Below are 12,122 nucleotides of genomic sequence, written 5' to 3' on the forward strand. Positions count from 1 at the left end.
CAGAACACAGAACACAGACTGGAGAATACAGAACACAGACCAAACCAATCTATAGACTACAGAATACAGACCAAACCAATCTATAGACTACAGAATACAGACCAAACCAATCTATAGACTGGAGAATACAGAACACAGACCAAACCAATCTATAGACTACAGAATACAGACCAAACCAATCTATAGACTGGAGAATACAGACCAAACCAATCTATAGACTGGAGAATACAGAACACAGACCAAACCAATCTATAGACTGACGAATACAGACCAAACCAATCTATAGACTGACGAATACAGACCAAACCAATCTATAGACTGGAGAATACAGAATACAGACCAAACCAATCTATAGACTGGAGAACACAGACCACACCAATCTATAGACTGGAGAATACAGACCAAACCAATCTATAGACTGGAGAATACAGAATACAGACCAAACCAATCTATAGACTGGAGAACACAGACCAAACCAATCTATAGTCTGGAGAATACAGAACACAGACTGGAGAATACAGAACATACAGACCAAACCAATCTATAGACTGGAGAATACAGAACACAGACCACACCAATCTATAGACCGATCTATGGTTAGACGTTCTAGGAATATAAATGTCCCCTCTCATTGACGCCGCAGAAGTTCAAGGATAACTATTTTAAGTAATTCAGATGCTGAAGACAGCCTGCAGTACCTTGATCGGTCTTCATCTTGAGGCAGTTAGAGGGGGCAGCACTGAGCTAGCCTGCAACGTGACTCCCTTGAGAAGCTCAAACCGCGCATGATACGTCTCCATGACACGACGTCACAATCGGCTTCTTTTGGTTTCAATGTGTTACCGTGGCGATTATGATGGCGTCTCCTGGAGACATATGATGCACAGTCTTCACATATGGAATGAATGCTGTTGATTACTTTGTCCATTCACAAAACAAATCTAATTTATTTATATAGCCCTTCGTACATCAGCTGATATCTCAAAGTGCTGTACAGAAACCCCAGCCTAAAACCCCAAACAGCAAGCAATGCAGGTGTAGAAGCACGGTGGCTAGGAAAAACTCCCTAGAAAGGCCAAAAGCTAGGAAGAAACCTAGAGAGGAACTGGGCTATGAGGGGTGGCCAGTCCTCTTCTGGCTGTGCCTGGTGTAGATTATAACAGAACATGGCCAAGATGTTCAAATGTTCATAAATGACCAGCATGGTCCAATAATAATAAGGCAGAACAGTTGAAACTGGAGCAGCAGCACGGTCAGGTGGACTGGGGACAGCAAGGAGTCATCATGTAATCATTCAACAAACAGTTGAAGTCGGAAGTTTACATACACCTTAGCCAAATACATTTAAACTCAGTTTTTTCACAATTCCTGACGTTTAATCCTATTAAAAATTCCCTGTTTTAGGTCAGTTAGGATCACCACTTTATTTTAAGAATGTGAAATGTCAGAATAATAGTAGAGAGAATTATTTATTTCAGCTTTTATTTCTTTCATCACATTCCCAGTGGGTCAGAGATTTACATACACTCAATTAGTATTTGGTAGCATTGCCTTTAAATTGTTTAAATTGAGTCAAACGTTTTGGGTAGCCTTCCACAAGCTTCCCACAATAAGTTGGGTGAATTTTGGCCCATTCCTCCTGACAGAGCTGGTGTGACTGAGTCAGGTTGGTTGGCCTCCTTGCTCGCACATGCTTTTTCAGTTCTGCCCACAGATTTTCTATAGGATTGAGGTCAGGGCTTTGTGATGGCCACTCCAATACTTTGACTTTGTTGTCCTTAAGCCATTTTGCCTCAACTTTGGAAGTATGCTTGGGGTCATTGTCCATTTGGAAGACCCATTTGCGACCAAGCTTTAACTTCCTGACTGATGTCTTGAGATGTTGCTTCAATATATACACATAATTTTCCATCCTCATGATGCCATCTATTTTGTGACGTGCACCAGTCCCTCCTGCAGCAAATTACCCCCACAACATGATGCTGAAACCCCCATGCTTCATGGTTGGGATGGTGTTCGTCAGCTTGCAAACCTCCCCCTTTTTCCTCCAAACATAACGATGGTCATTATGGCCAAACGGTTCTATTTTTGTTTCATCAGACCAGAGGACATTTCTCCAAAAAGTATGATCTTTGTCCCCATGTGCAGTTGCAAACCGTAGTCTGGCTTTGTTATGTCGGTTTTGGACCAGTGGCTTCTTCCTTGCTGACCGGCCTTTCAGGTTATGTCGATATAGGACTCGTTTTACTGTGGATATAGATACTTTTGTACCTGTTTCCTCCAGCATCTTCACAAGGTCCTTTGCTGTTGTTCTGGGATTGATTTGCACTTTTCGCACCAAGGTACATTCATCTCTAGGAGACAGAACGCGTCTCCTTCCTGAGCGGTATGACGGCTGCGTGGTCCCATGGTGTTTATACTTGCGTAATATTGTTTGTACAGATGAGCGTGGTACCTTCAGGTGTTTGGAAATTGCTCCCAAGGATGAACCAGACTTGTGGTCTACAATTTCTTTTCTGAGGTCTTGGCTGATTTCTTTTGATTTTCCCATGATGTCAAGCAAAGAGGCACTGAGTTTGAAGGTAGGCCTTGAAATACATCCACAGATTCACCTCCAATTAACTCAAATGACGTCAATTGGCCTATCAGAAGCTTCTAAAGCCATGACATCATTTTCTGGAATTTTCCAAGCTGTTTAAAGGCACAGTCAACTTAGTTTTATGTAAACTTCTGACCCACTGGAATTGTGACACAGCTAATTATAAGTGAAAAAATCTGTCTGTAAACAATTGTTGGAAAAAGTACTTGTGTCATGCACAAAGTAGATGTCCTAACCGACTTGCCAAAACTATAGTTTGTTAACAAGAAATGTGTGGAGGGGTTGAAAAATGACTCCAACCTCACAGTGTATGTAAACTTCCGACTTCAACTGTATATACTGGACCAAACTCAAGAACAGGTTTAGCCTTTTTCCTTCTATGATCATCATTCCTGTGTCAGTGATTATTCAATGAAAACAGAAATCAGCTGTGGTAACCGTCTACATTCCTGTCACTTTATTCTAAATATAAATGTACATCCCCACTGTCATTTTTAGGCACCCTATTCCCTACACAGTGGTTAAAAGCAGTGCACTGTAAAGGGAATGAAGGGAACCGTTTGGGACGCAAGCTCAGATTCTCCTAACAGTGGAAGGATTGTTAGTGGGGCAAATTATATCATCATCTGTAGCTGTCTGTCTTGGAATCCATGATTCTAGTAGGATGTCTTCAGGGCCAATGTCTAGTCTAGTCTAGTCAATGGCCGATTCTTGTTTTGGAAAAAGTCTGTCTACGGTCCTCTTCTGTCCTCCTCTCCTCGGTTCTCCTCGGTCCTCCTCTCTTCTGTCCTCTCCTCGGTCCTCCCCTTGGTCCTCCTCTCCTCGGTCCTCCTCTCTTCTGTCCTCTCCTTGGTCCTCCTCTCCTCGGTCCTCCTCTCTTCTGTCCTCTCCTCCTCGGTCCTCCTCTCTTCTGTCCTCCTCGGTCCTCCTCTCCTCGGTCCTGCCCTTGGTCCTCCTCTCCTCCGTGACCGGAAACCGATAAGTGGTCGAGGAGAGTATCAATTCATTAGTAGGCAAATGGAAGACGTTCCCTTTCCTCGACGCCTATCCTCAATTATCTATGACCTTTTTCAAAAGGAAGGCGAGAGTGGACTCAGGAGTTGAGCCAATCCAATTGAGAATAGGCCATATTGTTCGAGGTTATCGCCAGAGGATATCCTGGGGCTAAGTCCAGAGCACACACTAACATACTATCCCTTCTAGTCATTCTATGTCTATGCCCTCAAGCCCTTCTAGTCATTCTACATCTATGCCCTCAAGCCCTTCTAGTCATTCTACGTCTATGCCATCAAGCCCTTCTAGTCATTCTATGTCTATGTCCTCAAGCCCTTCTAGTCATTCTATGTCTCAAGCCCTTCTAGTCATTCTATGCCCTCAAGCCCTTCTAGTCATTCTATGTCTATGTCCTCAAGCCCTTCTAGTCATTCTATGTCTATGCCCTCAAGCCCTTCTAGTCATTCTATGTCTATGCCCTCAATCCCTTCTAGTCATTCTATGTCCTCAAGCCCTTCTAGTCATTCTATGCCCTCAAGATCTTCTAGTCATTCTATGTCTATGTCCTCAAGCCCTTCTAGCCATTCTATGTCTATGCCCTCAAGCCCTTCTAGTCATTCTATGTCTATGCCCTCAAGCCCTTCTAGTCATTCTATGTCCTCAAGCCCTTCTAGTCATTCTATGTCTATGTCCTCAAGCCCTTCTAGTCATTCTATGTCTACACCCTCATGGTGTTGGAGATCTGAGAGACGACAGACCAGACAGTATTGTTATTGGAGGTTGTCTCTCTCCCTCAACATTGTGCTGCCGACCACAGCAGTGTGAACATCCAGGCAAGCTGTCACTGTGACTATGTCCACAATGGCAACCTATTCCCCATGGGCCTCGGTCAAAAGTAGTACACGATATAGGGAAGAGAGAGCCATTTGGGATCAACTTTACAGGAAATAGATGGACATCCTTCACTCCTCCCCCCACGACACAGCAACATCTTGTTTTTTTTTACTGTTACAACTATCCTCTTTGTAACGAATTGTGAAATATTCTCATGTATGTAAAGGGAAACAGCAGCATCTTGTTTTTTTTTTACTGTTACAACTATCTTCTTTGTAACGAATTGTGAAATATTCTCATGTATGTAAAGGGAAACAGCAGCATCTTGTTTTTTTTTTACTGTTACAACTATCTTCTTTGTAACGAATTGTGAAATATTCTCATGTATGTAAAGGGAAACAGCAGCATCTTGTTTTTTTTTACTGTTACAACTATCTTCTTTGTAACGAATTGTGAAATATTCTCATGTATGTAAAGGGAAATATTATGTTTTTGAGTCACATTTAATGCATTGGGGCACTGAGGCTGCACACATTCAGCCCTCGTTGTTTTGAGAAGGAATTGACCTTTAACTCTCGGCTCACAATTTAAAAGCTTGATACTTTATTTATACAACCATTCTACAAAAAAAAACATTGTCATTGTTTTCCCAGCTAGTTATCCCATACAAGGAATGATATCTGTAACTGAAGGGAAGGATGGCTGCATTTGAATTCCCTACAACATGGTTGGAATACCTTGGTTAGATGCCAGAGAACGATCAAACAATGACACACACACACATACACACACACACACACACACACACCACACACAGTCTACACACACACACGGTCTTCACACACACACACACACGGTCTTCACACACACACACACATGGTCTTCACACGACCTCCGTCTCAGAAACTCAAAGCTGCTTGTCTTACTATTTCCTGTTGTCTCGACATGTCATGTGATCAGTCCTCCAAGACAGAAATGACCAGACCAGAGAAAGAACTTGATACAGTTATAATTAGACAGTAACTTATGAATTGAAGAATGGCACTGCAATGGATAGCTTCTGTTTTACTGGTCAACACTACACATTAAAAAAAATTATAATAATTTTTAATAATCTTAACTTTTTTTTTGTTCATAATGTTTCCCCCATCGTTTCCTATGACCGAAAAGGAGCTTCTGGACAACAGAACAATGATCACTAACCTTGATTTGAATTAAGATTTCTACTGCTCCCCCCCCCCCCCCCCCCCCCCCAAACCAGGCCCTATAAAGCCGACGTGTGGGCACTTTGACGAAACCGTCGTCTAATAAATACGCCCCCCCCCCCCCCCCCCCCTCTACCGTCCGTTCTATTGGCGAACGTACAATCACTGGAGAACAAACTGGACTTTGCTTTGTTCGAGACTATCAACGGCAACTGAAGAAATATAATATCGTTTGTTTCTCAGAGACGTGGCTGAACAAGAACATGGTTGATATGAATCGAGCTGTTTTTTTTTTCCATTGTCGGGTAAGGTTAGATGGGAGTGGTGGGGGTGTCTCTGTTAACAACTGCTGGTGCTCGCTGATATTAAAGGACGTCTTGAGGTTCTGTTCACCTGAGGTAGAGTATCTCATGATAAGCTGCAGATCATACTATTTACCAAGAGAGTTTGAATCTGTATTTTTTTTTCTTCGTAGCCGTCTATTTTTTTTTTTTTTTTTTTGAATTTTACCCCCCTTTTTTCTCCCCAATTTCGTAGTATCCAATTGTTGTAGTAGCTACTATCTTGTCTCATCGCTACAACTCCCGTACGGGCTCGGGAGAGACGAAGGTTGAAAGTCATGCGTCCTCCGATACACAACCAACCAAGCCGCTGCTTCTTTAACACAGCGCACATCCAACCCGGAAGCCAGCCGCACCAATGCGCCGGAGGAAACACCGTGCACCTGGCCACCTTGGCTAGCGTACACTGCGCCCAGCCCGCCACAGGAGTCGCTGGTGCGCGATGAGACAAGGACACCCCTACCGACCAAGCCCTCCCTAACCCGGGCGACGCTAGGCCAATTGTGCGTCGCCCCACGGACCTCCCGGTCGCGGCCGGTTACGACAGAGCCTGGGCGCGAACCCAGGACTCTGATGGCACAGCTGGCGCTGCAGTACAGCGCCCTTAACCACTGCGCCACCCGGGAGGCCCCGTAGCCGTCTATTTTTACCACCACAAACCGATGTTGTCCTTATTCGGCTGGTTGAGTGAGGTCTTAATTAAGGCCATAAGCAAACAGGAAGACGCTCATCCAGAAGGGATCCTATTGGCCCGGCTCATTACTGAAGTGTTCCCGATGAAGCGGTTGCTAAGCTACAGGACTGTTTCGGTAGCACAGACTGGAATATGTTCCGGGATTCATCCGATAACCAGGAGGAGTTTACCACATCAGTCACCGACTTCATTAATAAGTGCATCGACGAAGTCGTCCCCACAGTGGCCGTACGTACATACAGTGCCTATAGAAAGTATTCACACCCCTTGACTTTTTTCAAATGTTGTTTTGTTACAACCTGAATTTAAAATGGATTACATTGAGATTTGGTGTCACTGATCGACACACTATAATGCCAAAGTGGATTTAGGTTTTTAGAAATGTTTACAAAAATGAAAAGCATAAATAAGTTCAGGAGTAAAAATGTGCTTAACAAGTTACATAAGTTGCATGGGCTCACCCTGTGTGCTATAATAGTGTTTAACATTCTTTTTAAATTACTATCTCATCTCTGTACCACGCACATACAGATAATTGTAAGGTCCCTCAGTCCAGCAGTGAATTTCAAACACAGATTTAACGACAAAGACCAGGGAGGTTTTCCAATGGTTCGCAAAGAAAAGGCAACTATTGGTAGATGGGTAAACAAAAAAAGCAGACATTGAATATCCCTTTGAGCATGGTGAAGTTATCAATACACTCAGTCACTACAAAGATACAGGCGTCCTTCCTAACTGAGTTACCGGAGAGGAAGGAAACCGCTCAGGGATTTCACCATGAGGTCAATGGTGACTTTAAAACAGTTTACAGAGTTTAATGGCTGTGATAGGAGAAACTGAGGATGGATCAACAACGTTGTAGTTACTCCACAATACTAACCTAACCCTAAATGACAGAGTGAAAAGAAGGAATCCTGTACAAAATAAAGAATATTCCAAAACATGCATCCTGTTTGCAATAAAGCAAGAAATGTGGCAAAAAAATGAACTTTATGTCCTGAATACAAAGCATTATGTTTGGGGCAAATCCAACACGTCACTGAGTACCACTCTTCATATGTTCAAACATGGTGGTGGCTGCATCATGTTATGGGTATGCTTGTCATCGGCAAGAACAAGGTTTTAGGATAAAACAAACAGACTAGAGCTAAGCACAGGCAAAATCCTAGAGGAAAACCTGGTTCAGTCTGCTTTGACACAGAGGAAGACAAATTCACCTTTCAGCTGGACAATAACCTAAAATAACAATGCCAAATATTCACTGGAGTTGCTTACCAAGATGACATTGAATGTTCCTGAGTGGCCTAGTTACAGTTTTGACTTATTTTGGTTTGTAAATCTATAGCAAGAGTTGAAAATGGCTGTCTATCAATGATCAACAACCAATTTGAAAGAATAATGTGAGTATTTGCTCACAAATATTGTAAAATCCAGGTGTGCAGAACTCTTAGACTTACCCAGATAGATTCACAGCTGTGCTTTATATTCCATGATTTTTGGGGGAATTTCTCTTCCACATTAGAGTATTTTGTGTAGATTGTTGACAAAAAAATAGAATTTTATCCATTTTAATCCCACTCCACTTTGTAACAACAAAATGTGGAAAAAATCAAGGGGTGTGAATACTTGCTGAAAGCACTGTATCCCAACCAGAAGCCATGGATTACAGGCAACATCCGCACTGAGCTAAAGGCTAGAGCTGCCGTCTTTAAGGAGCGGGACACTAATCCGGACGCTTATAAGAAATCTCGCTATCCCCTCCGACGAACCATCAAACAGGCAAAGCGTCAATACAGGACTAAGATCCAATTCTACTACACCAGCTCGGACGCTCTGCGGATGTGACAGGGCTTGCAAACTATCACGGATTACAAAGGGAACCCCAGCCGCGAGCTGCCCAGTGATGAGAGCCTACCAGACGAGCTAAATGCCTTCTATGCGTGCTTCGAGGCAAGCAACACTGAACCATGCATGAGAGCACCAGCTGTTCTGGACGACTGTGTGATCAGGCTTTACGTAGCCAATGTGAGTAAGACCTTTGAACAGGTGAACATTCACAGATTGATTACCAGGACGCATACTCAGAACATAAGCTGACCAGCTGGCAAGTGTCTTCACTGACATTTTCTTTCTCTCCCTGACCCAGTCTGTAATACCTGCATGTTTCAAGCAGACCCCCATAGTCCCTGTGTCCAAGAACGTCAAGGTAACCCATCTAAATGACAATCGCCCTTTTGCACTCGCATCTGCAGCCATGAAATGCTTTGAAAGGCTGGTCATGGCTCACATCAACCCCATCATCCCAGACACGCTGGACCCACTCCAATTCTCATACCGCCCCAACAGATCCACAGATGACGCAATCTCTATTGCATTCCACACTGCCCTTTCCCATTTGGACAAAAATAACACCTATGTGAGAATGCATGACTACAGCTCAGTGTTCAACACCATAGTGCCCTCAAAGCTCATCGCTAAGCTAAGGTCCCTGGGACTGAACAACTCCGTCTGCAACTGGATCCTGAACTTCCTGATGGGCCGTCCCCAGTTGGTGAGGGTAGGCAACAATACATCCGCCACGCTGACCCTCAACACAGGGGCCCCTCAGGGTTGCATGCGTAGTCCCCTCCTGTACTCACTGTTTGACCACGACAGCGTAGCCACGCATGACTCCAAACATCATCATTCAATTTGCTGATGACACAGCGGTGGTAGGCCTGAGCACTGACGACGATGACACAGCGGTGGTAGGCCTGAGCACTGACGACGATGACACAGCCTTTAGCAGCGTTTCCCAAACTTGGTCCTGGGGATCCCAAGAGGTGCAATTTTTTTTTCTTCTTCCCCCCAGATGATTCGTATAATGACCTCATCAACTGAGACAGCCTATAGGGATGAAGTGTGAGACCTGGTGCCAGGACAACAACAACAACCTCTCCCTTAGGAGCTGATCATGGACTACAGGAAACGGAGGGCCGAGCCACGCCCCCTATTCACATTGACGGGTTGAGAGCTTCAAGTTCCTCAGTGTCCACATCACTAAGGAGCTGCCATGTTCCTCACACACCAACATAGTCGGAACAACACTACCACTTCCCCCTCAGGAGGCTGAAAATATTTGGCATCATTGACTCAGTACTGGTACTCTGTGTATATAGCCTAGTTATCATTACTCAGTACTGGTGCCCTGTGTATATAGCCTAGTTATCATTACTCATTGACTCAGTACTGGTACTCTGCGTATATAGCCTAGTTATCATTACTCAGTACTAGTACCCTGTGTATATAGTCTAGTTATCATTACTCAGTACTGGTACCCTGTGTATATAGCCTAGTTATCATTACTCAGTACTGGTACCCTGTGTATATAGCCTAGTTATCATTACTCAGTACTGGTACTCTGTGTATATAACCTAGTTATCAGTACTCATTGACTCAGTACTGGTACTCTGTGTATATAGCCTAGTTATCATTACTCAGTACTGGTACTCTGTGTATATAACCTAGTTATCATTACTCAGTACTGGTACTCTGTGTATATAGCCTAGTTATCATTACTCAGTACTGGTAATCTGTGTATATAGCCTAGTTATCATTACTCAGTACTGGTACTCTGTGTATATAACCTAGTTATCATTACTCATTGACTCAGTACTGGTACTCTGTGTATATAGCCTAGTTATCATTACTCAGTACTGGTACTCTGTGTATATAGCCTAGTTATCATTACTCAGTACTGGTACTCTGTGTATATAGCCTAGCTATCATTACTCAGTACTGGTGCCCTGTGTATATAGCCTAGTTATCATTACTCAGTACTGGTGCCCTGTGTATATAGCCTAGTTATCATTACTCATTGACTCAGTACTGGTACTCTGCGTATATAGCCTAGTTATCATTACTCAGTACTAGTACCCTGTGTATATAGCCTAGTTATCATTACTCAGTACTGGTACTCTGTGTATATAGCCTAGTTATCATTACTCAGTACTGGTACTCTGTGTATATAGCCTAGTTATCATTACTCAGTACTGGTACTCTGTGTATATAGCCTAGTTATCATTACTCAGTACTGGTGCCCTGTGTATATAGCCTAGTTATCATTACTCAGTACTGGTACTCTGTGTATATAGCCTAGTTATCATTACTCAGTACTGGTACTCTGTGTATATAGCCTAGTTATCATTACTCAGTACTGGTACCCTTTGTATATAACCTAGTTATCATTACTCATTACTGGTACTCTGTGTATAGAGCCTAGTTATAATGACTCAGTACTGGTACTCTGTGTATAGAGCCTAGTTATAATGACTCAGTACTGGTACCCTGTGTATATAGCCTAGTTATCATTACTCAGTACTGGTACTCTGTGTATAGAGCCTAGTTATAATGACTCAGTACTGGTACTCTGTGTATATAGCCTAGTTATCATTACTCAGTACTGGTACTCTGTGTATAGAGCCTAGTTATAATGACTCAGTACTGGTACTCTGTGTATATAGCCTAGTTATCATTACTCAGTACTGGTACTCTGTGTACATAACCTAGTTATCATTACTCATTGTGTATTTATTATTACGTGTTTTTCGTTCTGTGTCTCTGTATTGTTGGGAAGGTCCCGCCAGGAAGCATTTCACTGTTAGTCCACAACCTGTTGATTAATTACCAAGCACGTGAGGAATAAACTGTGATTTGATTTTGTTTCTTTGCCGTAATAATGAACCTAGAAGAAATGCTCCTTAAAACGGTCGTTCTGCAACCCTTCCTCTCCTTACTTGTGAAAAAAAGATTTTTGAATTACAATCACTGTCCCAAACCCTGTTTTAATACAGTAGGCTACACAGTCTTTCACTGTTTGGTTGCGGTTCTCCTCACCTATGTCTGCACAGTGGTAACACACTCATCCTGCTGTGAAAGGAACTCTGCCTCTTTAAACACAGACCAGTCTTTAGCCTGCGCTTAATCTGTGACGTCACTTTCCCCGAACATTCACCCGCTTGGAAGTTTGTCCATATATGGAAGAGCGCTCCAGTTTCACGTAGCCACTAAGAACGACGCAAGACTGACCTGGGCTACCCCTTGTAGGCTATTCAGTTTAGGAGCGAGGCCTTCATGCAGCGAGTAGTTCCAGTATGTGGTTTTACCTTACAAGGTAGAGACCGTGGCCACGGCAGCACGGCTCTGTGTGTTTACATGACAGGGTTGAAGCCGTCCGGTGGCGCATCACCTCGCACAGCCCAGCTCAGCCAACCTTCTTGGTAATCTTGGGGACAAGAGAAACATGGAATCTGAGCTGAGATGAATGACGAGATCTCAAGAGTCACGAGCAGGAAACTCGGTTGATATGTGAAAAAAAAATTAAATAAACAAAAGTACAAAATTATGTAACACATGGTAACTATATAACTACCGGTAAAATATTAACACAATTAAAAACTTTACAACTCATTGGAATT

The 12,122-nt window shown here is 43.2% G+C and overlaps 1 protein-coding gene across 1 annotated transcript in view; it reads left to right on the forward strand.

Moving 5' to 3' along the window:
- The window catches only part of LOC139383647 (phosphofurin acidic cluster sorting protein 2-like), a 97,783-nt gene extending 93,445 nt beyond the window's left edge, over positions 1–4,338 (forward strand). The window contains exon 9 of the mRNA XM_071128185.1: positions 4,300–4,338. Within this exon, the coding sequence (XP_070984286.1) occupies positions 4,300–4,338 (39 nt within the window). The remainder of the gene's footprint in view (positions 1–4,299) is intronic.
- Positions 4,339–12,122: the final 7,784 nt, after the last annotated feature.

This window comes from Oncorhynchus clarkii, chromosome 25, assembly GCF_045791955.1.
Source record: "Oncorhynchus clarkii lewisi isolate Uvic-CL-2024 chromosome 25, UVic_Ocla_1.0, whole genome shotgun sequence".
Taxonomy (NCBI): Eukaryota; Metazoa; Chordata; class Actinopteri; order Salmoniformes; family Salmonidae; genus Oncorhynchus; species Oncorhynchus clarkii.